This window comes from Zootoca vivipara, chromosome 4 (assembly GCF_965207765.1).
Source record: "Zootoca vivipara chromosome 4, rZooViv2.hap1.1, whole genome shotgun sequence".
NCBI classification, from domain to species: domain Eukaryota; kingdom Metazoa; phylum Chordata; class Lepidosauria; order Squamata; family Lacertidae; genus Zootoca; species Zootoca vivipara.
The window spans coordinates 52621491-52649074 of record NC_142587.1 but is presented as its reverse complement, the minus strand read 5'-3'; the positions used below and the strand labels follow the sequence as shown (position 1 = coordinate 52649074).

General features: G+C 40.2%; 2 protein-coding genes across 18 annotated transcripts in view; both read right to left on the bottom strand.

The window, feature by feature from the left end:
* SYNJ1 (synaptojanin 1) overlaps nt 1–10030 on the bottom strand; it is a 56495-nt gene extending 46465 nt beyond the window's left edge. For 11 of the 16 annotated variants that reach the window (XM_060273612.2, XM_060273614.2, XM_060273603.2 and 8 more), the window contains exons 1-2: nt 9924–10030; nt 5843–5988 (exon numbers count right to left, since the gene is read on the bottom strand). In XM_060273612.2, the coding sequence (XP_060129595.2) occupies nt 5843–5988; nt 9924–10015 (238 nt within the window). In that variant the 5' untranslated portion in view covers nt 10016–10030. Of the gene's footprint in view, nt 1–5842; nt 5989–9632 lie in introns of all 16 variants that reach the window. The other 5 variants (XM_035115626.3, XM_088667930.1, XM_088667931.1 and 2 more) reach the window with 3 other exon arrangements.
* Nucleotides 10031–11989: 1959 nt separating this feature from the next.
* Nucleotides 11990–27584, bottom strand: part of PAXBP1 (PAX3 and PAX7 binding protein 1) — a 29317-nt gene continuing 13722 nt past the window's right edge. For both annotated transcript variants that reach the window (XM_035115636.3, XM_035115637.3), the window contains exons 8-18: nt 25480–25603; nt 24053–24152; nt 21220–21335; nt 19934–20133; nt 19153–19297; nt 18925–19046; nt 16644–16720; nt 16471–16537; nt 14967–15113; nt 13786–13940; nt 11990–13014 (exon numbers count right to left, since the gene is read on the bottom strand). In XM_035115636.3, coding sequence (XP_034971527.2) covers nt 12897–13014; nt 13786–13940; nt 14967–15113; nt 16471–16537; nt 16644–16720; nt 18925–19046; nt 19153–19297; nt 19934–20133; nt 21220–21335; nt 24053–24152; nt 25480–25603 — 1371 coding nt within the window. In that variant the 3' untranslated portion in view covers nt 11990–12896. The remainder of the gene's footprint in view (nt 13015–13785; nt 13941–14966; nt 15114–16470; nt 16538–16643; nt 16721–18924; nt 19047–19152; nt 19298–19933; nt 20134–21219; nt 21336–24052; nt 24153–25479; nt 25604–27584) is intronic.

Below are 27584 nucleotides of genomic sequence, written 5' to 3'. Positions count from 1 at the left end.
TGTGTGTGTGTGTGTGTGTGTGTGTGTGTGTATATACACACATACACACACATATATACCATTTTGAGTAATGTTCTGTCTGACTTGGAAGCTTTGTGTATTTTCATCCATCTGCCTATGGACAGGAAGCCATTAAGAGTTCTGCAGCATCCTGTTTTAGCGCCTGCTTTAACAGGTCTTTACACAATTTCTGGCCATTACAAAGGATTGTATTAAACAATTCAAAGAATTGTTCAAAGAAATGAAGTACTGCGTGCAAAAACAGCCTGCAATTATTCTCCTGCTGCCTGTATCAGTGGCTTATATGTACGTATAGTACAAAGATTCTAGAAATGTCACAGAACTTATTACTGCTGTGCTAAGCCAAGTTTTTGCAGTCATGACAAATTGATAGCAAGAGATACAGTGAAAATCCACTTCAGTAGCAGTAGACTCACTTGTACACAATGAAGGAGTAGACCTGTGACATCATAATCACACAAATTAATGGGGGGTTGGCTCTCTCTGGGATTGAAATTTCAAACCAAATTTAAAGTGTTTTAATGGCAATTCTTGTTCCTCTAAACTGGGGTGGATCTCCATATGTTGCTGAACTACAACTTCCAGAGTTGCAGATGCTGGTTATGATTAGGCAGTCTTAAGAAGAAGGGAAAGATGCCAGTTAAGCTTCATACAGAGAACTTTGATGAACTGAGACATAAAAAGGGCATACTGTACGTAAGAGACTGAAAGAGGTATATGTAACCAGAGATGTTTACAATAGTGCACCCCAAACTGTACGAACAGGAAGGATAAGACAAGAATGAGCTCCTGCTTGTGAGGGATAGTAAAAAAACAAAAAGGACCATTTATGGAAAAAGAGGAAGGGAATAGCAGGTCTGCTGCTTGGACAAGACAGTAAGTATAAACAAGTGATACAGTGAAAGAATAACTACTCAAACTCATATTTTGCGTCAATCTTCTACTACAAAACATACTGTGTTCTACCTGAGAAGAGAATGACAAATGATATAAGGAGAGGCTTGAACCCCAAGAGATAGAGAATCCTTAGCAACTGTAAACACATTCAAGTCTCCAAGGCCAAATGAATTAGACTCCATGGTGCAAAATGAGTTTACAGGTATGTTCTCAAAACCACTGACTAATCTTATGAGAGCTCTTGGAGAATGAGTCAAGTCTCAAAACATTGGAGATAGGAACATTTGAGATGGGGACACAGGGAATCTGGAAAACTACCGGCCAGGCACCCCAACACAGAACAAAGAAATGTTATTAAGCATTTGGTCTATAAGCATCTAAAAACATTGCATCAATTTATGAGCCGGCATGGGTTGCAAAAATAAGGAATGTCAGATCAACCTTGTGTTCTTTTTGATATGAGTTTCTAGCCTAGTATGTAATCATGGGAGTGTCACATATACAGTATATCTTGATTTCAGCAAAGCATTTGACAGGGTCTTCTATGGTTGCCTTGATGACAAAATGGTAAGTGAACTGGGCAATACTATAGCTAAGAGGCAGCCACAGCTGGTTCAGCACTTTTACCCAGTGAGTGCTCATGAATAGCTCTGGATCAAAATGGAGGAAAGTCTTGAGCAGAACATCATAGGGCTCAGTCCCACACACTGTGTTGTTCAGTATTTTCTTAATGACTTGAATGAGGGAAAAGCTTGTACGATTTGCAAATGAGAAAGTTGGGAGGAATACACAGAAGACAGTATCAAGATCCAAAAGAAAAAGAAAATAAATCCTAAAATCCTGCAACACTAGGCTGCAACAACAGGTGACATTCAACAGAAATAAGTGTAAAATCCAGCATGTACCCTGTTTCTCATATTTTAAGACATACCCATAAAATAAGCCATAGCAGGATTTTTAAGCATTCAAGGAATATAAGCCATACCCCGAAAATAAGACATAGTGATAGGCGCAGCAGCAATGCCGGCTGCGGCAGGAGGAGGAGGAAAAAAATAAGACATCCCTTGAAAATAAGCCATAGTGTGTTTTTTTGAGGAAAAAATAAATATAAGACATGTCTTATAATATGAGAAACACGGTAAGTGCAAAAAAGAAAAAGAAAATCAAAGGCAGAATACGCTATTAAAAGCTAATGCAGACTCAGGCTGCATTAACATGGTACCTGTAAACACAGGTAGTAATCATTGCATTCTATCCAGTACTGATGAGAATGCATCAGAAGTACTGTGTCCAGTACTTGATGCCACATTTTATGAAAGGCTGTGCTAAAACTGCTTGTTTGTGTCCAAGGAAAGAAGACCAGGGTGGTGAAGGCTCTGAAAACATCCTATGATGAACAGCTGGAAGAGCTAGACATGCTTATCCTGGAGAAAATGGGGAATAACAAGATAGGGATGTCATACAGGCCTGATCTTTGTTGTTCCAGGGGGAAGGACTAGAACCAATGGGTAGAAATAGGATCAAAGCAGATTTCAGCTGAATAGAAAGCAGTTCAACAGAGGGAAAGATTGTCTCAGGAGGGGTGGGCACTCATCCACTAGAGGTGCTTAAGCAAAGTCTGGATGGCCATCTATTAAAGATGCTGTAACTGCATCCTACATTGTGGGGGGCTTGCCAAACTAATCTGCAAAGCCCCTTCCAACTCTGCAAGCAGGGCCGTCCTAAGCATATCGCGCGCCCGGGCGCCGTGGTGCGATGATCGCTCCGGTGCCCCCCGCCCCGCTTCTCACCATGCCGCCCGGGCACAACCGTGCGGCGCCCCCCTGGCGCCCTGTGCCACCCGGGCTTGCCTTAGAGCTGGTCCTGTCTGCAAGTCAGGTTTTCCCCCTTTTATATTTATTCACACAATGTAACTGACACGAGACATGAATCTCCCATTCCTTCTACGCAATTGCCTCCCCTTCCCAGATTCTGCTTATAGTGGAGTTACTGATCAACTTTAAATATGATTGTGTTCTTTAAGCAAACATGTATCAATACACTTGCAGGAAATAGATCTACCATGGTATCAAGAATAAATCAAAGCTCATGTGTATACGAGAAATTTATGAGCAAAACAACATGCATCTGTAGAGTACTACCCAGCTATGTAAACATAACTCAGCTTCCCTGGACATTCTGTAAATCCCAATACACAATATCTTTGTATCAGAATATATAATCTTAAAGGATGAAGAAAAACAGAGGCGTGATCAGTAGTTATAAAAGTGGAAAATTGGTAGTCATTTAAATGACAAGTGATCTATGCTTGCCTTCCTAATAAGGCAAGGTCAATTTTGTCTTTATACATTAAGATGGAATCTGATAAGTTTGCCCCCCCCCACCCAAAGAGTAGGAGCTACTAAAGTCTACCAACTGCTCCCTATCTATATTTTCATTCTATTAAAATGTTCTAAAGCTGCAATCTATGCATAATTACTTGAGAATAAGCCCGACTGAACTAAGTGCTGCTCAGTTCTGAGTAAACATACACGAGAGTGCACTACAAAGATTGAGGTATTAAATACCTAACCTATGTGCATGTAAATATACCTTCTTTTGCTGTGTTAATGCATACAGGCACTTGAACACTTCCATCCCTAGAGATTTTATTCTTTCACTTAGCTACATCCATAATTTAAATCCCCTGATGGTAGATTAGATGGTGTGTGTTAACAGAAGTGCTCAATATACATTTTAAATCTAAATTCCTATTAACAGCTGCCAACTGTTTGTGCAGCTGTGGCAAAAGCAGAAGTTCATGCTATAGTTCATGCTACAACATCTTAGAACATCTGCATCCTTTCCAATACAAACCAGGCAAAGCTATTAAACCCTATGCTTTGTTGTTTAGTCATGTCCGATTCTTCGTGACTCCATGGACCAGAGCACACTAGGCATGCGCTACGCCCTATGCTACTTCCCTCTAAATAAGTAGGAATAAATCTTTATCTTCATCTTTACTGGATATGTTGTTCAGCAAAGAAAAAATATCTATCCAGCTCATTAACACATGAAACTGTACCGTACATGCTTATGGATAGAGTAACAACTTTGGGGATCTTTAATATAAAGAGAATCGTGTGACACCGAGGTTAGTGCACTATGTTATACCCAAATAATCACAATAATATATTGCTTTCTTGGAGGAATTAATAAACTACAGATGTTGCTATTAATTTAAATAAAATGTTATTTTACACAGAATTGTGGAAAATTAATATAATTGTTTTAGAGTTTAAAGTATCTAGAAAGACATGCAGAATAGTAAATTGGTTAGTTGTTAAAAGTTACACAGGCTACCCAAGTTCCGGACCATAAGCTCAAACAGTTCCAGTTACACAAGACAGATGGAGGGAGAAGAGCTCATCTTACATGGAACAAATGTGGGTGCTAAGGAACCAGGAGAGTGGCATTAGAAGCCTAAACACATTTTGGGGGGGATTTCAAATACAAATGACTGGGTTTTGAACAATTACATGGACTAAGAGATAGTGAGGTTGCAGAAAAGAGAAAGGTAGAGATGTTTTTCTCCACAGTGTCTGAACAGGGTGGGGAGCAGTCTCCAAGGCAAAATAATGCACCGTTGAACATACAGTGGTACCTCTGGTTACGAACTTAATTCATTCAGGAGGTCTGTTCTTAACCTGAGGTACCACTTTAGGTAATGGGGCCTCCTGCTGCTGCACCGCTGGAGCACAATTTCTGTTCTCATCCTGAGGTAAAGTTCTTAATCTGAGGTACTACTTCTGGGTTAGCGGAGTCTGTAACCCAAAGTGTTTGTAACCCAAGGTGTTTGTAACCCGATGTACCACTGTATAGTTAAGGGAGCTGCAAGATGTCCAGTTGTAGGGAAAAGCTCTAGCGCAGGCACCCCCCAACTCTGCCCTCCAGATGTTTGTGACTACAATTCCCATCCCTGACCACTGGTCCTGTTACCTAGGGATGATGGGAGTTGTAGTCCCAAAACATCTGAAGGGCCGAGTTTGGGGGTGCCTGCTCTAGCACAAAGAGTTATTATCTTAATGAAGATGCTGGATGGAAAAGGTAATTGAATGCTAATTAACTCAAGCATCAAGTAGGTTACCAGACCTCAACACAAATTTCCTCACTACAGAGTGGCACAGGGGTCATGAAGAGTCTCTGGCCAGTCATAACTTAAACCCAGGTGTGCCATTTGAATTCTCTCATGGGAAAAGAGAGTAATATTTTCCTAAGAAATGCAAGTTTAGACTTAATCTAATTACTGGTGGAGGAAGCCCCCATTAGATATAGCAAAGATTCTGGATACTAATTAGGCCTGCACTTACATTGCAGTAATTGCAAAGGTTGTTATTATGGGAGAATATACTATTTAAACCAATGTTGCCTTCTCTTATATTGCAATGGCACCACACTAACCACTCAGAGGAATGGCTAAAGAGACAAAGTTCAGGGGCATGTGTAGCTTTCCAGTTGAATTGAACTTCTAGGTTACAGGTTTGAACACAATACTAAACTGCCTAGTTAAAAACAGATGTGAAAAGTTCTGATGTTCCTGCAGGCACACTGGAGGGTGATAGGGGGAAGCTGATGAGCCCAAGGCTCATTCACTAAATGTTAAACAGCCACAGTTTACCTTTATATCTGCTTGTTACAAAGAGGATAAGTAGACTTTTAAGGCAAGTTTCAAGAAATAGCAATAAATTCAAAAATGTATTACCTTGAAAAATATAGTAGGACAAAACACCTTTAAGCAAAAGACAAGGAAATATTCAAAGGACATTTAAATCACTGACACAACAGATATGGTGACTCAACATTTCTTCATCTGTTTTCATTTTTAGCATTAGGAGTTTTTATTAAGTTAGCCATCTGCTTGTATTTGCGGAGTTTTGCTACTTACAGAGAACAGCCACAGCACCAGACTCGAACATGAGACATTCTTCCTTGTTTCTGGCTTCTACTATCACACTGAATGGCGGTGGGTCCAGCTTATGATAGATACGATAACCTTTACTGAATGCCATTTTTCCTTTATCAGAGGCAGAACTGTGTAACGAAGTACAAAAAAAAGTGTTAGTGAAGGTTTCTCAACATTCAGAGACATCATTTCTAAAGCAGTGTGAAACTAACCCAGGCATCCCCAAACTGCAGCCCTCCAGATGTTTCGGCCTACAACTCCCATGATCCCTAGCTAACAGGACCAGTGGTTGGGGAAGATGGGAATTGTAGTCCAAAACATCTGGAGGGCAGAAGTCTGGGGATGCCTGAACTAACCTATCCAACTGGCACAGCTGCATTAATTTCTACTAGTGGGAACCCAAGAACTCTGCTGGAATGTGTTTTTAATATGCCTACCTTCTAGCATCCTTCCCATGATGCAAGAACTACATCAGGATTAGTTAAGAGAATCAACTTCAATTGAATAACAGATATATATCACAGGTAAATTGTGATAAACATTTGTATGAAATATATATATTTTTTGCAATGCAACTGGCTACAGTCACTCATGCCCTATTCACTTCCAAGTTGCCTCACAGTGGGCTGCCTTCAAAGACAATTCAGGGCTTTTCCGATTTGCCTAGAATGCAACAGCCTGGCTATTGACTGTAACATGATGGATCAATGTCGCTCTAGGAACATAAATGGCTGCCTTATACGGAATCGGACCATTGGTGATCTAGTTCAGTATTTTTCACTCAGATTGGTAGCAACTCTCTATGGTTTTAGATAGGTGACCTTACAAGTACTACATAGAGATGCTGGGTATTGAACCGGGAACTTTCTGAATGTGAAGCAAATGCTCTGCTACTGAGCTACAGCCCTTTTCTGATTGTATATTACCCGCACTGATTACCAAATTGTTTCTGGGATCAATTCAAAGTGCAGTTATAACCTTTTAAACCTTAGCATCTTGAAACCAAAGCATTTTAAGAATCTCCTTCACCCCTCATAGCAATATGCCAAACCTTTGAACAGTCTACCACCCTGCTCCATTATGTGCTACCATGGTACATTGGGAGCGGGGCATGAGGAGGAAGTCACCAATGGAATACCCTACCAAAGAAAGTATGTTTGGTCCCATCATTAGTCACCTTTTAATGAGCAACAACAACACGCCCCCTTTAATGTCTCTTTCGGTTGTTGCTTTTTTAAAAAATTGCTTTGCGGGCTACTGTTCTTAAACTGGCTTAATTTTATTGTTTAGTCTAATTTTATAATTATTTCAATTCATGCATCTGGACAGTGCATATTGTCTGGGTTATTTATTTTTAATACTCATCCATGGTAAGTGACTGGGGTGTTTTTTTGGCGGGGAGGGTGATTTTTGAGGAAGAATACTTTTAGTATATTTGTTTTGTTTTAATGGATTTTATTGCCTATTGCATGCTGTTCACATAAATAGCTTCACTTTGGGATTTCTAGTGTGAGAAGCAGTACATAAATTGAATTAATCTGATATTTTACAACATTATTTGTCATCTTGATAGAATGTTACTGCTTCATGAGAAAAATTCAGTTCTCATAAGAGCAAGCTCTTGGAATTGATTAATATATCTAAATATTCATCAGATTCTTAATTGCCATAGTGCAACCTAAATGTGCATCTGCATCAGCTGTTTTCTGAGAATATATCCCAAGAGACTCAAGAAAAGTGAGTGTAGTCCATATATTATGACATTCCTAATTACTGTTGCATATCATATTTTATAGGAGGATCAGCACCATGCAAAAAACATACTAACGTCTCCATAATTTTACAACGGACAAACAGGCATTAAAGAAACATTATTCTTGACAAGCTTGCTACATTTCTTTAAAAATGCTTACTCATGAGGTGATCCACTAACGGCACACACTCCAATTTGCCGCTATCTTATCAATTCTCAAGCACATCTATTCACAAGTGGTACAACCTTTCACTGTACAGTAATCAGCATGCTGCCCTGCCTCCTCCCAAGGATATCTACTTGCAAGAAGGCATCTCAAGTGCAGGCTAAACATCTAACAAGTTTTCTTGTGCCTCTTCTTTGATCATATGAGCTGCAAACGCCAAAAAACCATTTCCCAGAAGAAATCTCACAGCAGTTAAGTACAAGCAGAAAAAATACACATAAATAAAACCCAAAGGTATGGAATGATGGTCTATGAACCAAATGAGACAAATAAGGTCATGAGGTATCATAGCTGCCAAGTTCTCCCTTTTTTAAAGGGAAATTCCCTTATGCTGAATAGGCTTCCTTGCAAGAAAGGGGGAAACCTGGCAGCTATGTGAGGTATAAATAGGCAAAACCTATTTTATTTTGCACTTTCAAGAAACAATTGAAGGCATTTTGTTCTGACAGACTTTCTGGCCTGGATAAATGTCAACATTGTATGTTTTCTGCCTTATTTTAAATACATTTGTTGGTTTTCTGTCCTTAATTGTTATAAATTATTTTCAGTGTATATTGCCTTGATGGTTGTTTAGAAGGCAATTAATGAAATCAATGATGATAAAAACAATAAGAGTAACAATAACAATACCTTAAGAGTCAGATTAGGTTTGTTTTTTAGTGCAGCAAGCTTAAATACACAAATTAAAGGTTTAATATTTCATTACAATTGTGCATTCCACATATAATCAAACTGCTCAGTCAGGGCTTAACCTAAGCTAAGGATCATCAGGGCTCAGTTCTAGAAAATTATACTATATTTTCTTCAGTATGTTCTGCTACAGGATAGTTAACAAAAACCTATTCTACATCCATACACAGACAGACAGACCAGACTTCCTGGCCTCTATCAGCAGCACACCAGGAGCACATACCATGTAATTTGGCACTTGATGTCAATATTCAGCTATGAAACTAGAAGCAACCAATTTAACATCCTATTTCCTTTTATGAATTACATCCCATGTGTATTTTATTTACTGCATTCTGTACAAAAAAGTATATCAGCAAGCAGCCTCAACAGCTCTTCTCAGTTGCTGCTTATGCATACATATTCATAAAGCCCCTAATGATTTCTTTTTAATTGTATCCAAAACATCTTTGTTATAAGAAGAGCGCCAAGCAGTGATTTTGCTTCAAGCACTTCAATGTTTATTCCCTTGTCATCTGTTATCACGGAAACACCGCATCTCGGAGTACGGTAATCGGTTGCTCAATAAAACACAACCGAGAGAAAAATGATTAATAATCATAGCAGTAAGGGGTGGGTGGGAAGCAGTGTATTTTTTTTAAGCGATTGTCTCGAGCAGTGAAAGCAACACTTTGGGGATGATACATAAAAATACGAAGTAGTACAGTCGGAGATGCTTCCCGCAGCAGTTCCTTCCTCCCCACCTCCCACCTTGGCCCCGCACCCGCTTTAAGAGGAAAAGCGACCCTCCCGCTTCCCCAGGACCGGGGAGGGGGAGTGGCAGTCAAACGAAGCTCGACCCCCGTTTCTCCCCACAACATTTCTACCCGCTGTTTCTACCAGACAGGAACGAGGCTAGAGGGGTTATTTCCCTCGCTTCCAGGGGTAAAAAGAAAAAGCGGGGCGAGGAAGGGGGAAAGCGAAGCAACCGGAAAAGGTTTGCGGTCTGCAGACAGTTATGAGGTAGCAAGACAGACGGTTTGGCTCCCTCGATAGGCACGCTGCAGTAGGTGGGAAAGCGGGCACCCGGGAAGGGAGAATTATGATGATAATAGGAGCCGAACCCGTGTCGCTCTCCCCGTGACAGACGAAGGCAGACGGGCAGAGAGCCGTGTGGGTGTCGGCGCGGCTCAAGAAGCGTCCATCTTGTGCCGAGGGAGCCGCTTCCCTTCTCCCCTCGCCAGCCCCGCCAATGTGGCTCCGCTTCCTACGCACCGCGGGGACTTAGGCTTGTCTACACGGAGGCAGGAGAAAGCGGGAAGTGGTGTGCGGATTTGGGGGGGGGGGAGAGGGAGAGAGAGAGAAATATATACTGACGTCTCGCCTGCTCTCCTGTTCGGCTCAGCTTCCCTTACCGGCTCCTCCGCCACCTCCAGGGGCGCTTCTTCGTGCCGCTGCCTGAGGCAGCTGCCTCACTTCCTCTCTGGCAGGGCCACCGCTTCCGCATTGCACCGCCCCCCCTTACATCCACACCGGAAGTAGTGCGGAGGGGGGGGGACGGAGGGGAGCGTGGAACGTGGGCGAGCGCCGAAAGAGCGGGCGGGTTTCGTGCCAGACGTTCGCCAAGGCGGCGGCGGGTCTTTGGCGCCTTACATAAGCGCCCCCTTTTCGCCCCTGAGGCTGTGGCTTAAGGGACGCTCGCTTGAGAGTAAGCGCCACTGAACTCAGTAGGGCTTACTTCCGAGTAGAAACGCCCCTCATTCAGCTTGGTAGACGCCGAAGCGGCGGGTTTTCACCCTCGCCATCTCTTTCTGTTACCTGTCGTATGACAGGCTGCGGCGCTTGTGCCGAGCCTTGTTCTATTGACTGACAGAAGGCACGACGAACGTTCAAATGACTAACCATCATCATATTATAACAAAAGCACTCCTCCCCGGTGCCTTGACTTGGAGCAGGTTCTTACTCCTTAGTTAGGTTGGCTGCTGATGAATCACACCCACGGTCGGTTTACAGTCGGTCAAATACAAGGGGCAATTGCCTCGTTTCCCAAGGGCCTCCCTGAATGGTACTTGATGTGTAAACATGGCATTTCAGACTACCCTTTGCAATGTGTTGTTGTTGAAGAAATATTTACCTACTGGGAATGTTTGATCTGGCTGTCAAGGTTATATTACCACTATAATCCTAAATGCTAAGCCAGGGGTCGGCAACCTAAGGCCCATGGCCCACAAGCAGCCCACAGAGGTTTTTTAAGTTGCCCCCGAGCCGAGCCACCCACTTGGCAAGCCCCCCCCCCGCACTGCACTAAACTGGCACAATGTGGCGCGGGGACTTGCTTCCGTGGCGACAGAAATCCTGTCTATGCAGACTCCAGAAATCGTGGGTGCAGGTGCGTGCACTCACATGCGATCTGGCCCACAGAGAGATCTCCACTGGAGTGAACTGGCCCAGGCAAGGTAAACCTTGCCAACCCGTGCTAAGCCTTTTCTATTGCAGTTTAAAATGACACTGGACTGCTCAGCCAAATTTATTTTTTTTGCTGTGATCCTTGAATACGGTAACTATTTGAGTAATTCAGGGAACCTGCTTCTGGTTTATTACCCGTTAATACAGGATGAGTCCTTTAAAAGAGGCCTTGTGGATTCAGAGTACACATGTTCCACGGGGCCTCTTTTAAAAAACCCACCCTGTAGTTGTAGACTACAGTCCTTTACCCACTCGCCTAGGAGTGGGCCCCACTGAACTTTTCTTCACAGTACAGTAGACACACATAGGGGTTGAAAAATATTTCAATGTAAGAGCTCTACTTTTTTTTGAAAGGCAGGCTACAAATGTTGCAGATAATTGTCTATCATTGCAGTCTGACTTTTTTCCCCGCCTCCCCTGCCTTCAACCTTATTGCAAAGGGCTTTAGGACAGTCTTGCTCTATTTTTGGATGACACAAGTTACTTAACACTGTGAAGGTTAGATACAGTGCCAGAATTAGATTTTTTCCCAGCTGTCTGTGTGCAGTTCCCAGTTAAGCTAGATTGTTGATTATGTTTTCAGCAGTGTGCATACGCTTGCTGCAAATTTAATAAATATATAAAAGTGCAGCAAGCATATGTACACTGCTGAAATTTGAAGCACTTTACTCCTTCCCCCCCCCCACTGTTGCTATGCTGCTTGGGTGGGGGGGGAACCATGGCCTGGGTTAATATTACATTCAAACAAACCAAGCCTAGTAATCAAGGATTGTTCTTGGCTTACTACTGGGGGGGGGGTTGGGGGGCAATGATCCTAGGTTTAGTGCACTGCTACGCCAGATCACGACTTATTTGTTGTTAGCAGGGTGGTGAAAAGTGTACCATTAAACCATAGTTTACTGTAACTGCAGTTTAATAAGTCTGTAGTATTAATACTATTGTCTGAGAATTTTGATGTTGGTTGGCCTTATAACTGAAAATAATCAATGTAATGAATTCATAAAATGATTCAGTGTTCAAAAAGCAGACTGTACATTTAATATTTTCTTTACATCACATGACAGGAGCATCATCAAGTACAATGATCCAAAGTTATTTAATATTTCAATTTCTACTTTTCTCAAGTATAATATACTACACTTGAAGATAAGCAGACTATCTACAACAGTGACAATATTCTTCAGAATTCAAACTAATCTCAGTAGTAGCAAGCCATGACTCAAAAATAAAAGGATTTATTCTTTAAATATTAAACAATGCAACATTTTGGAATACTCAATATTGTGACCATAGGATATAAACAAATATGTGGACATGGGGGAGGGTTAATAATCTGAATTATTAAATTGTGAGAAAATATATTGCCAGTAAGAGTTAAAGGGATAAAAAAATTATACAATGAAGTGTTTTAAGTTTTAATTGTGACCATACCATTACCTAAATGCAGCTGTGAACTTTCAGCTATTTTTGTCACCAGTACATACACTTCAAACAACACTGTTACAATTTTGGACACTTCTTTACTCTTACCCAGGTCATACTATATTCACATATTTATGACCAATTTTATTACCAAATTACTGAATATCTTACTTTGAAATAAACCATTATTTCAAACATATAATTATGGGAATATAAATATTTGCAGATCAGTTAAATGAATTTTACAGTGTAGAATTTCTCATTAACTAATGGGCAGTTTAGTGACTAGATGGCCACCATGTAGTATAAAAGTTTTGTAAACAAGATGCAGTTTCCCTGGCTTCTTTTTCACTTTGAAGACATCAATACTCTTACAGATGCTGTATATAAGAATGCACTTTGTATTAAAAACAATCGTTTACAATATAAGAAAACTTTACATATGTACAAAATTACACTTCAGGAATGATTTTTAAAGCCCAGAATTAACAGACAAAGTTTTATTTCCCTTCACTTAAATTTTTTAACTCTTTCACATTATGATCATTTGCAACTGTTGCAGCATGGTCCAGTGCTCGAATACTTGACAGAAGTTTTATTATCTGTTTTATATTCTCCCTATGAAGAGATGGAAGAACTTTAGTTAGTGCCTTTTGCAACTTACCACCTGTACTTTTCAGAAACAATTGAAGATATTGTTTTGACAAACTATTTCACCTGGATCTTTATTTTTTTAAAAAAATTATAGCACCCAACTGTAAATAAAACCTCTAAGCAGTTTATGAAAAGGTATCTGCCTTAGATGTTCGTTCTGTATTGTTTTAAATGTACCTTTAGGGCATATTTTGGTACTGTTTACCTGTTTTATAGTTTATTTGTAAATCGTCTTAAAACATGTAAAAGGAGATTAATAATAATCTGCAGTAAAACTCAAATGTCTGATGTGCAAAGATGAGGTACTGAATAAACCAGGATGCTGTACTGGCACACACAAACAGTAGGAAGACACTTACATTTTTTGTATCAAGCTGTTTGTGGTTTTTAAATTAAATATACTATACACATGGCTAATTTTCATTACAATAATATTGGTTAAGATCCAAAAAGTCTCATGTACAAATCTAAAATACTCTCATACTTAAAAGGAGTCTTCAGATTCCCCCCACCCCTGCAGTCATCCTAAACCACCCTCCTCAACTTAACAACAGTTTATGGGATGCATGGGGAAAGGCTCCTGCAAAGCCTAGATTATGGCTTTTTGTATCCTTATATTTTATAAAACCATCTTGAAATTTGTGATAAAATTAACAAATGGTAAATAAATACCTAAAATAATACAATAAAACAATCACTACCTTTTAAACTGAAACAGTGTTAAAGATAGGTTACCTTGCATTTCTTTTTTCTACATCAGAGCTTCCAATGCTATTTCTGTATACTGTATCAGCAAGATGAACAAGATATCTACAGAGGTTTTCTAGATGTGATATTGTCTTACTTCCTTTAAGATTAGTGAACCACTGTTTAGGGAAACAACTGATTACCTATAGAATTGAGAAGAAAAGAGTGGTTTAGAGTATAAGGTTGAAGCAGCAATTACGGAGTCTGTTGTTTTTGACTTTGCTGTTTTTGTGTTTTAGTTGCTGGTTTGCTGAATTTTATCTGTGCTATAGGAAGCTGCCTTTAAAGAGCTTACTCTGAATGGCATTATGTATGTGAACCTCTACCATTTTGGCTGGTTTCATTATCATAATTTTCATCATTATTTTTATTCATAAAATCATCTAATATGCATATTGTAAAAAAATATTAACAAAAATATATATTTTAAATAAACTTTCAGCAACTGTCAATAAAAAAACTTTGCTGTCCTATCATTTTAATCTCATCCTTTCACTAAAGCAAGCAGGATATGTGGAGTTCTCTATTTTTTATTTGCAAAACAGTGCTATGTAAATATTTCAGAAAAGATAGTGACTTGGCTTAGGTCACTTAAGCAAGCTTCAGGGCTGAATGGAGATTTCAGTGTGGACAGTTGTTCACTTTCATACCCAACTTTCTAGCTATTACACTGCACAGCATCTTAAGACATTTGCAGTATACTGACCCGATTCACACATCATATGTAAACAAACTATGGTTTAATGTGATCAAATACTGTTCTAGTGCACACTGCTCTAAAGCTCCAGAAAAGCTCCTCCCCTGCTTCTGCCATATCACAGTTGGTTTGTTGTGTTGTCTGAACTATGACACAGGCAACAGGGGAAAACAAACCACAAGTGGTCAGCCAAGATCAAACCATGGTTAATGCTTATGATTGCTATGGAGAGAAACAAACCATGAGTTTGGCTTCAGATGACATGACAGAACGGACTCTGGCTTCTTTTGTTTGTGACACAGCAGCAGCAAGACTGCATGAACTTTTGAGCAGTGTGTACTAGGATTCTGGTCCTTCATGTTAAGTCACAGTTTACTTTAAATTATGATTTCATGTGAACATGCGAATCAGGTCACTTTAAAAGGATGCTTAACAATAGAAATGAATGATTAAAAGTTACACTTTTACTTACACTTTGAGCTTTCTTAATGCTATCATCTCCATACTCAGAATTCTGGAAAGCCATAAGAATGTATCTATTTAGCAATCCATCTATTGATAACTCTTGTAAGGTTTTGTTGGAAAGGATTCCATGCCACTGCAGAAAGTTTCCTAATAACTGAACATGGATAATAAAAAGTTGGATATAAAAAGCAGAACTATTAACATATACATCTTTTACATCTGGAGATAATTATCAATGAATGAAAACATTTCCATTTTAAATACAGAATTTAAATCTGAATTATATAAGCCATAAGTATCCATATTTTCTGCAAAAGGGTATTGTGTATTATTAAACAGGCCAAAGCCGTTTCTGTGCTAAAACTGGGCCTCAACCCTAATGAAAATGGATCTAGAAAATTTAGTAAAAAACATTTCTCTGGACTTTTATGCCTCGTGAATTTCAAATTTCTTATTATAAACGGTTATTGATGTTTCAGATTCAGAACAAACACTCCAAAATTCATTTCCTTTAACTGTATAAAGAATTCGTAGTTAAAAACTACATGTAACATTAGCACTTTCAAAAATGCACTTGTCCTCTTAATACCACGTATATACAGTAACTTTAAATATACAACAGGGATGGAGTATGTGTGGCCCTCCACATGTTGGACTTCAACATGGATTCAACATGAACTCCCATCAGCATGGTCAATGATCAGGGTTGATGGAAACTGCAATAAGCATGGGCCAGTGGGGTGGGTGGGTGGCGGGATGATGACACCTTTTATGCCAAAGGGTTGCATTCTGTTACAGATAACCTCGCAGGGGCTGTATATCAGTAGTGGGTGAGGACAGATATAAAAGTGAGCAGCACAATGGGTGAGACTCTTACCTTTATACAGTAGGTCACAATCCACCCACACAAATGTCAGAACTCTCTCTCTCTCTCTCTCTCTCTCACACACACACCCCTCCATCTTCCTTCCAGACAAGCAAGAGGCATCATGACAGTTCAAGGACACATACTAGACAGGCAAAGGCACTTGAGGATGTGGCCTGTGGGAGGCTGTGTGGTCTAAGGAGTTTTGAGAGCACAGGGTTGAGAGAATAGTGCGCATGTGGCCTTCCATACACACAGCCTTTGGAATCCAATGTATGCAACGCGACAGCCATGCACCATGATACTCTAAGGCAAGTGTTGCCAAAACAGGACCCATGAGCACACATATGCCCACAGAGACCTTCTCTGCAGGCTGGTTGGTGCCCTCCCCAAAGTTAGACTTAAAATAATTCTACTACTATACTCAGAACAGGTTGTGGTGTATACATGGTTGCAGGTGTGTGCTGCCCACAATTTTGCTGGTTTGCAAATGTGCTCAGGGGGGCAAAAAAGGTTGGTGACCCTGAGCTAAGGTCACAAATGCAGCAATGCTAGGTTTGGAGTCAGCATGCCTACTTTCACTTCACACTCAGAGTCAGTTCAGTAGCACTTCTAAGTCTGAAACTTAATCTGTTTGCTAGCTCACCTTCACTGAAGACCAAAACTGCCGCTGGAAAAACAAATAAGGACCAGAGTTCTTGTTTTCTAAGACACTGAAAAATAAAAGTTTTATTTAAACTTCAGTAGTATAGATGATGTGAACTGTTGATATGATCTATTGTCATAATACTAAAAGATTCTGCAAACCAATAATCTTACCTTTTGGGATAAAGTGGCATGAATACATCATCATCTAGTGTTCTCCTCATTCTAAGCAAGAGGCCTTTTAGTAATGTCTGAAAGAGTTAAAATTTAACATAAGATTGTGAATTTTTTTTAAATTTCTTTTTAGCACATATCTAACCAAATATCTCAGTAGATACTAGTGCTAGAGAAGTCTGTCATGATACCAAATTATTTTACCAACTTTATATTTTCCATTGATTTGAATTATGCAAGTTAGCAGAAATGGGAGGCACTAAATTATGAAAAAATGGGAGGCCCTGAATTTGTGCATGCAAAACAGGGTCTTCAGATGGTCCCTGAAGATCTTTTGTACAAGGGCAGGATTTGTTTTCAGCATGTCCTAGAAACAAGTTCCATAAAAGTAACTAAAAACAGTGGTCTGGATGCAGTTGACTGCAAGAGGATTTTGTTCATCTAATTGTGCTTCTCTGCCTCTTGCTGCAGCCTCCTGGAGACAACATATTTGAACCAGAGCAGCACACAGAAACGCCGTTTACCTTTCCACTGTAGTGGTACCTATCTATATACTTGCACTCTGACGTGCTTTCAAACTGCTAGGTTGGCAGAAGCTGGGACCGAGCAACGGGAGCTCACCCCGTCACGGGGATTCGAATCGCCAACCTTCTGATCGGCAAGCCCTAGGCTCTGTGGTTTAACCCACAGCGCCACCCATGTCCCCCTAAGCCATGGGCATAGTAGTGATATAAACATAAGCTCTCCTGGAGGTGTAGTGGTTAAGAGCGGTAGACTCGTAATCTGGGAAACCGGGTTCGTGTCTCCGCTCCTCCACATGCAGCTGCTGGGTGACCTTGGGCTAGTCACAATTCTTGAAGTCTCTCAGCCCCACTAACCTCACAGAGTGTTTGTTGTGGGAGAGGAAGGGAAAGGAGAATGTTAGCCGCTTTGAGACTCCTTCGGGTAGTGATAAAGCGGGATATCAAATCTAAACTCTTCTATACAGGTGAAACTCGGAAAATTAGAATATCGTCGAAAAGTGCATTTATTTCAGTAATGCAACTTAAAAGGTGAAACCAATATATGAGATAGATGCATGACATGCAAAGCAAGATATGTCAAGCCTTTATTTGTTGTAATTGTAATTATTTGTTGTTAGGCCGGTCAATTATAAATGTAATGTAATCAATGAAATGTAATAGCGATGTTTATTTTTGTATTATTGTAACTATTTGTTTTATTACTGTGGAATTTCCAAAAGAAAGCATTTTCAAAAATTAAAATAAAAATAAAAAATAAAAAGTTGCATTACTGAAATAAATGCACTTTTTGACAATATTCTAATTTCACCTGTATGAAAACATTCCATCAGGAACATTTGTAAACTCTGTTATAATGAGTTCTGCAACTCTCATTTGCAGCCTGCTATTTTCATCATTCCAATAAAGCAATGAACAGAGTAGTGATACAATGACTGCTGCAATCAATACAAGATAATATTACCAAGGTAAGTATCTGTAAACAAACAAAAAATGTCCATGAAAATGGCAAAAGTAGTTTCTTTCCAAAATAGGTTTTATCTTAAACAATTGCAAACGCAGTAAATAAAGAGTTCACTTTTAATATACCAGTGGTTCAGTACTTGGACATCGTTCTGGTAATCCGGCATTTCAACACTAAATAGTGTAGTCATCGAGCTTCGTAGTAAATAATACTGTAGAACCTCTGCTTATTTTACCCTCGGGTAACGAAAACTTTGGGTTGCGAAAGCGGCAAACCCGGAAGTGTTTCGCTGCACGCACATGCGCAGAAGCTGTCTTCCGCGCCAAGTGCATGCGCATAACTGGTCTACCGTTTCTGCGCATGCACAGAAGTGGACTGCCGCCGCGCACGCGCGGTTCCTCTGGTTGCGGAAACCTCTGACCGGAGCTCCGGAACGGATCCTATACGCAACCAGAGGTCCCACTGTATACAAGAGAAGACAGTATGTAAACGACTTAAAGCAGGGGTACATCTGCATGTTTCCATCGGGAGGAGCATAGAAAGGGCAATGAGCAGAAACTACTTTTGCCATTTTTATGGACGTTTATTGTTTGTTTACAGATTTTCATCATTCCAGCAACACGTATTACTGTGACACACCAATCCCTAAATAGTTATCAGTTACATAACACAAGGGAACTACAATTGCTTCTATTTTAAAATTAATTTAGGACTAAGTGCAAAACATGAGTAAATGTCTTAACAGTAGCAACCAGACATAGTCCAGTCCTACAAAAAGATAAAGAATATTTTTTACCTGTGTGTTTTTGTTTTCTGCATGTACCACTGATGGATAACCATTTACTAGTTTCTGGGTAATGGCTACCATCCTAGATGTCTGTGTTGTAGAAAAAGGGTCCCATACGTTTTCAGCAAGTACTAACAACAACAAAAAAGAATTATTACTTCTCAAAACTGTTAAGATGATGTTGCTAAAAATTAGAAACCGTTGTCCTTTTAAAATGACTGTATGTTTATAAAGTACCTGTTAATTTAGGCAGAACCACTTTCTCCACAATAGTAGGCAATAGTGAAACATCAGCATCATCTTTCTCTTGGTCATATTCTTCACATCCATAAAATAGCAAAGATTCAAACCATAGCATACTCTCAAAGTCTTGGCATTTATCCTATTAAAATAAAATATTGCCACTATAAATATGGTTTTTAAAACAAAATACTAATGAAGTGTGAACACTCTATCAATATGTTAGTACAAACATTTAGACTAGGTGCCTCCTTTTCAGAATGTCCTTGTAGTGCCAGGAGAACATCATATTTTCTGAGGCTGCACTGGCACTGATGTCAGCATGTTTTTTTCAGCCACCTATTTGCAAACTACTGCGTTAAGGCTGATCAAGTTGTAGAAGCCAGTGTTCTGCACTGCAATACCATCAATATACTGCAGTATATTGAATATAAAGCAGCTAGTTTCTGTAGTTCAGGCCTACCATTTGGATATTTATGACCCAAGGTGGCTTCCAACACATATAAAAACATAATAAAACATTAAACTTTAAGAACTTCTGATACAGGGCTGCCTTCAGATGTTTTCTGAAAGTTTTATAGTTATTTATCGTATTGATATATAATAGGAGGCTGTTCAACAGGGATGGCCATGCCACTGCCGAGAAGGCCCTCTGTCTGGCTCCCTGTAACTCCTCGCAGTAAGGCCCTCAGATCCCAGCCTTCTAATCACTTCTATGTAACCATTTTGCCTTGTTTAACAAACAGAACACAGAGAGCATGTTTCAACCTTCTCTCACCTCCAAAGGGTTCCAGGTAAGTAACTGAAGTCTTATTAAAGGATTTAATAGCTTAGGTAAACAAAGGCCAATATAAGCATCATTGTAAGAAGATGAATACTTGAAACGCCATGCTTCAAATTGCGACTTAATGGCGTCAATGGATGAAAAGTTTTCTACCACATCTTCAAAAACTTTGCTGGACTCCTTCAAAATGCGATCTAGGATAACAGTATTTGAAACAGCATAAATTAATATTCTGGTTTATATCTGCAATGCACTTTCAGGCAAACTTTCAAGCAAATATACTATAAAGAAATTGTTAATATCGATATTGCTTTGGTCAGATACAGAGCTGAATGTGCACAAAGAGGCTTGTAGAAGCCAACTTTCTTACCCTTTCTTCCTCATAGCAGTCTCCCCATGTTCTCTGCAAATGCTCTCACTGAGGGGCTTGGGTCCCTGCTAAATGGTGTGGATTATGCTGGTGGCTGAGTGGAAATGGGGAGATAGCCTTTTCCTAATTTCTAGGGATCCCTCTCTTCCCCCTTTTTCAACAGGATCTAGACCCTTAGCAGAAGGTGGTGGAGCAGGGGACTACCAGGGGAAGAAGGGACAAAGTCAGCTTCTGCCACCCCTGTAAAAAAATTCACTCTGAGTCTAGTCCTTTCTATTGTTTATATTCTGCCTTTTTATAGCAATGGCATAACAAAGTTATTTTTTCTTAAGAAGTTGGTTTTACAGCTACAGTGTTTACCTCAATGTCTGAAAGTACATGACTTAATTCAAGAGTGTGCCCGTGGTGATAATCACTTGAAAGCACAGCATCATGGAAGTAGTTCCAAGTATCAAAAAAACCCCAAAAAACTGTGAATAGTTCCACTTCAAAGGAAATACATGTAATTATGAAACTTATACCCTGTCTTTTTTCTGTAACACATCCTGAAGGAGGCTTACAAGATCCCATACAATGATATTCCTGATCCTGACTATTCAGAGAAAAGCAGCAGTCAAACGAGAATAAAGAGGAAAATGGTATGAGCAAAGAAGCCTGCTTTTTGCAGGCTTGATGTATGTTTGTGTGTGTGTGTGTGTGTGTGTGTGTGTGTGTGTGTGTGTGTGTGTGTGTGTTTTTTTTTACGTAGCAGGAGGCTCTCCTTGCTAGTAAGATAAGGGTTAGACTAGGGCTGGAAGGAATATCTCCAGCTGCCTGAAATGAATGGCTGATGATGGCAGGGAGCCATTTCTCTACAGAATACTAGGATCTAGATAGTACTATGACTTTTGACATTGATGAATAATCTGACCTCGTTCCATATTGAAGTTTGTAGTATCTGTTGAAGTTTCTTCGTCATCACTAGAAAGGCCTTCAAGGTGATCAGCCATCTTCCCAGATTGCTCTCTGGCCAGTCTACGACGAGCTCTATTAAAATGAATAGAATACAATGTTACATTAAAGTTAGAAAGCCAAGCTTTTCCCAAACAAAGGGTACCTGTTATTTTAAGGAGGATGCATCTTTCCTGCTCTCCCTTATTTCAAGAGGAAATGAAGCAGAGTTGAAGCCATCTGATGTTACAGGACATGTGTTATTTGATGACTAGTACCTCAGCCCTGAGGGACGCAGGTGGCACTGTGGTCTAAACCACTAAGCCTAGGGCTTGCCAATCAGAAGGTCAGTGGTTCGAATCCCCACGACGGGGTGAGCACCTGTTGTTCGGTCCCAGTTCCTGCCCACCTAGCAGTTCTAAAGCACGTCAAAGTGCAAGTAGACAAATAGGTACCGTGTTTCCCCCTTTTTAAGACACCGTCTTATTACTTTTTTTTCTCAAAAAACCACAGGGTGGCTTATTTTTGGTGGGATGTCTTACTGGTATTTTTATTATGAGTCTGAGGGAAGGGAGGTGTGCGTCACTGGCCCAGCCCTCTCTCCCCAGCCCTGGGATGTTCGCAAAGGGCTGCTCTCTCTCTCCTCTGATGTGGGGACTCACTTAATAGCAATCTGCTACACTGGAGCTTCTTAAATCTAAACCAGTATAATGGAATCTATCTGTGTGATACAGTCCTAGCAGTAGCCTATACGTAAAAGCAAATAAGGATCTCTACTAGCCAGCTGCCCGAGACTTAGTTCCAACAGTCTGAAGAACACTTTGTAGTGATAGCAAAGAAGCTACCTGCTGAGAACAAAGAAGCCAGCTAAACAGCAATTAAGATTGCTGACTTGGTAAATGGTAGCAATTAAGAAGCAATTGAGCTAGCGAGGTGAGTTAAATTTTTGTGGGTAAAGGAAGCTAGGACCGGCAGTTTAACTTTTGTGCTCGCAAACAGCAAGACGGAAAAAGTCCTTATTTTAAAAAAAAGTCCCCAAGGCAAGGACTGCGATCCAGACTACTTACAAATCCTTAAAGGAGCAGCTCCACAGACAAGCAAGCATAAGGTAGAAAGGAAGGCTGCTTTATGCCTCGGTAAAAGCAAGGAGACAACAATCAGACACAGGAGACTGCCGGCGCATAGAATGGAAGGGAAAGGTGGAGGGAAGCGAGAGGTGGGTTCTCTCTCTCTCTCTCTCTCTCTCACACACACACACACACACACAGAGAGAGAGAGAGAGAGAGAGTCACGCACAGGGAGATCTCCCTTAAAGGGAAAACAGCCTTTGCATTCGCGAGGCAGCGGCTTCAAAAGCCCCTCTCCCGTCAAGAGGAAATCAACAGGCAACTCATGGGTGGGCGCATAGAATGGAAAGGAAAGGTGGGGGGAAGCGAGAGGTGGGCTGTGTGTGTGTGTGTGAGAGAGAGAGAGAGAGAGAGAGAGAGAGAGAGAGAGAGAGAGAGAGACGCGGGGGGGTGTGGAGAGACAGAGAGACACGTAGATCTCTTCCTTAAAGGGAAAACAGCCTCTGCATTCACGAGGCAACGGCTTCAATCGCCCCTCTTTTCTTCCTCGTGCCTTCATCTCCTCCCCACCCCACTTTTCTCCTCTTCACCAAGTACAGCTTACACAGCTTGGCTAAAAAAAATATTTTCAAATCCTTTTATTTAAAAAAATGCTCTCAGAAACGGGGAGGGAAAATCACGATGCTTCAGCAGCCAGCAGCTACGGCTCTTCAGTGCATTTTTACAAGCTTTTAAAGGAAATACGTGTCTGTGGAGCGACAGCAAAATGGGGAGATATTTTAAGGGGGCTTGGCTGGTGAGAGGGGGGGTTATTGCTACTGGGTGAAGGGTCTATCAGTATGTCTTATTTTCGGGGTATGGCTTGTATCGCGCAATTGCTTAGAAATCCTGCTATGGCTTATATAATGACTACGTCTTAAAATAGGGGAAAGACGGTACCACTACAGCAGGAAGATAAACGGTGTTTCCGTGCGCTGCTCTGGTTTGCCAGAAGCGGCTTAGTCATGCTGGCCACATGACCCAGAAGCTGTCTGCAGACAAACACCAGCTCCCTCAGCCTATAGACCGAGATGAGCGCCGCAACCCCAGAGTCGTCCGCGACTGGACTGAACGGTCAGGGGTACCTTTACCATTACCTCAGCTCTGAACATTTTGCTACTTTCCCCTTCTCCTTAGTTTGGGATTTGTCATATATCTAGCAGCCAGCCTCCACCTCCACTGTGCCACACTATGTAAGACTCAAGCAATGTTCTACCTACAAGGCGAGTAGCCCATCATTTATCTGCAAGCACTTGAATATGCGGGTGGCGCTGTGGGTTAAACCACAGAGCCTAGGGCTTGCCGATCAGAAGGTTGGTAGTTCGAATCCCCGCGACGGGGTGAGCTCCCATTGCTCGGTCCCAGCTCCTGCCAACCTAGCAGTTCGAAAGCACCTCAAAGTGCAAGTAGATAAATAGGTACTGCTACAGCGGGAAGGTAAATGGTGTTTCCGTGTGCTGCTCTGGTTTGCCAGAAGCGGCTTAGTCATGCTGGCCACATGACCTGGAAGCTGTACGCCGGCTCCCTCGACCAATAACGTGAGATGAGTGCTGCAACCCCAGAGTGGGTCACAACTGGACCTAATGGTCAGGGGTCCCTTTATCTTTACCTTTTACTTGACTATGTAGGCTGTATACTACATAGAGACAGCAATTATACAGAACATGCATTCCAATACATATAGAAGTAACCTAAATGCTGTTGTACCTTCTTGCTTCTCTTTCTGCAGTCCGCCTTTTAACATGTTCTTGGTACAGTGTTCTGTCTCGTCCAAAAGAATCAAGGTTTGGTGCCATCAGTGCTTTACCTGTGAGAGTACAAACACTGAAATTAGAACACCCATTCTCCAGTTACAGGAAGCATAATAATGTCAGTGTTTTTTGCGGGGATTTTTCTCAGCAAGTGCCTATAAATCTGCAATACATCTATAAGTTTGACAATTATCACCCCCACACACCGCACAGATAAAGTGGCGGCGGCTGACTTATCTTCTGAAGCGATTACCAATTGGGTCAAATATTTGAGTGCCTTCATCATTATGTGCAAAAAAAGAAGTCACAATCAACTTATCACTCAGAACTCTTCAGTAACAGTAAACACTTAAAAAAACCTACAACATAAAAAACTGTTTGTATTGTTTTTTAAAAAAACATTAGTGTTCAACATTTATATGGAGTCAGACCATTGTTCTATCTAACTCAATATTGTATGTAGTGACTGGCAGCAGCTATCCAGGGATTCAAGCAGGGGGCATTTTTAATTCTACCTAGAGATGCCAGAGATTGAACCTGGGACTTCTGCATGCAAAGCAGATGCTCTGCCACTGACCTACAGCCCTTCCCCTCTCCATACAAAAAATAAAGAAAAGTCCTTTAGTACATCTAAAACAAGTCAAATTTCTATTCTTGGTGAACAACACTGAAGAGTATCAGGGACTAACAGATTTTCAGTTGGTATTAAGACAATTAGTACTGTTGTAGGCTACAATCTGATACTTAATTGTTGTCATACACTGAACATTTGAAAACAAAAACTAGATAATTTTTGGATGAATTTTCCTAATATCTACCAGCTTGGTATCAAATATGGAATAAGATTTCACCATAAGTACTCACTTTTGCATAATTTAATTTACAAATTCGTCCTAGCAAAATTATATAATACATATAAGACAGGAATGTTAGCACAAGTATTATTTGGTCTAATGTTTGAAGTAATGAAGGCATGCATGGCAAACTGTACCTAGATTGTGTTGGGTGGGTGGGGGGGCTTTTTGTAAGCTGCAGAAATAAATATTATTCAAAAGCTAAACTTCGATCAGAATTGCCTACATGGTTTTTTTTAGGTTTAGAGAACATTCTAAAAAATACTTTCAGGAAGTGAGGAAAAGACAACATACAGTTACACACACATCTAACGTGTAAAAAGGGATCGAAGCAAGATGCTATGGCTTTCAATCACTGAGACAGAGGACAGGAAAGGCACTGTATAGAGTTTGAGCTAAGATTCTTTAATCTGATTTTTTTTCTACCAGATTTAAACCAGACATGCTTTCTGGTTTCACTTTAAATTAAAACTGCACTATGTAAACAAGGTTGTTTAATGAATAATAAAAACCTTCAAGATGGACTGACTTGAATGGCTTGAAAACTCCGAAGATTCATCTTTAATATCATCTTGTCGTCTTTGGACAAGGCGGGAAGCTCGCTGTTTGTACAGCTGATGCATTGCTGATTCGAGTTCGTTAATCAGGAGCACCTGTAAAAATATAATACTCCGTAATAAAAAAGTCTTCAAGTTTTAACTGTATGGGATGCGACCCTATTCCAAGATATACAGCTACACATTTAGCTGCATCGCTTTCTTTTTACTGTTTTAACAACTGACTGCTATTTAACTCAAGAAAAGTGCATAGAAAAGAATGACAACAAGCTACCTCACGGAAAGCATAAGAACAAGCCTGCAAAGAAGTCCACAAAAGTTACTAGTCTGTAAGAACATTTACAAGGTTACCCTACAATATATATTCATTAGAAAATTATTTCACTTGGGAGTAGGCCAAAAGAAAAAAGGGAAACTCAGAGCTTCTTTACTTAATCACCTGAGGGCAATTTGGACGCCATAGACTATTAGACATGTGTTTACTTATAAGCCAAAGAACAAATATATTGTCTTGAATCGAGAGTAAAGCACAGGAATTACCAAGTTAACTTCCCAACTCCCCATGTCAGCCCATAAGCACCCCAAAATGCTCCACATAGTGTTGGGCAACTCTGCTGAATGGGGTGGGCTATAGTGGAGAAACTAGGGAAATCCCCCAAAACCTGACAGAAGCAACTTCTTTTGTATTTTAAAAATATTTTCTACTGTTTTACTAATTATTTTGATTGTAAATTGTTGCAAGCAGCCCACAGTAATATAGTCACTAAATAAGATTGGATTAATAATTATATAAACAAGAAGGTGCCTTTGCCTGATTTTAAGGCATTGCCCACCTTCCCCTTCAGCATAACTCCTAGTCACCAGGATTTGCAGTAATACTGAACAGGCTAAAACGTGCATTCACAAAGTCAATACACATAGCTCCCCATTTGAAGCAAGCAATCACTGTAGAGTTGGATTTCAAGCTGCTATGGCCCACCTGCTTGTTCATCTGAATCTATCCTTAATTAATTCTTTCCTTTACTAGTAGTCCAAGTAATTCCAAATTTGTTTTAACTGTTACTTAATAAAAACTGTTCTAGCAGGGACTTTGCAGTGACCTCAGAATTTCATTAGATCATTTAATGAAACAATTAATGCACAATAAAAAAGTTTCTTTACAAATTGAGAAAGAAAAGACAGAATATTTCAAGGAAAAAGTGAATTTGCATATAGAAATATCTCTCTTGGAGGTGATATAATGAAAAAAATATTAAATATTGGACAGAAAGCACAACTTTTTCTTTTTAGTCAACATTTTCTTAAAAAATAAAGGGCAATTTTTAAAAATTAGTCATGTAATCCAATGACTTAATGTATTTTCAATAAAGTTTATTAAGGAAGTGGAAAGATTTACTTACATTCACAGAAGTCCAAAAGCAGTTACAAACATGAGCGTTTACACTAGACACAAGTTACAAGTAGGTAGCCATGGTCTGCTGTAGTCAAAACAAAATAAAAAAAATCCTTCCAGTAGCACCTTAGAGACCAATTAAGATTGTCATTGGTATGAGCTTTCATGTGCATGCATGGTATTTGAAGAAGTGTGCATGCACATGAAAGCTCATACCAATGACAATCTTAGTTGGTCTCTAAAGGTGCTAATGGAAGGATTTTTATTTTATTTTGTTACGACTAGACACAAGGTTGGGTTTTTTAACCTATTTTAGTTATTCTACTCTTGACATTTTTCCACCAGGAATTGAGGCTACTGAGTGGCTGCAAGCACTACCACATTGACACAATGCATCCTGCCATCAACATCACTATTTCTCCATGAGTAAAGCAGAATCCTCCTCAAAAATTCAAATCTATTCAAGCTTTTATATTCTTTGCCAAAATATTCAAATCAACTTTGCCAACTCAGGGGAAGAAGGAAAGAGGCAGAAGCAAACATGAGAAAAGGGCATAGCCAAAGAAGACAGTTGTATTTTCTGCTGTTGTTTCACAAGCAGGAGCATCCTATGGAAACAGGCAGGGCAAAGCTATCTTGCTCTGCCGCACATGCTCATCACAATCCATTATACACAATCACACT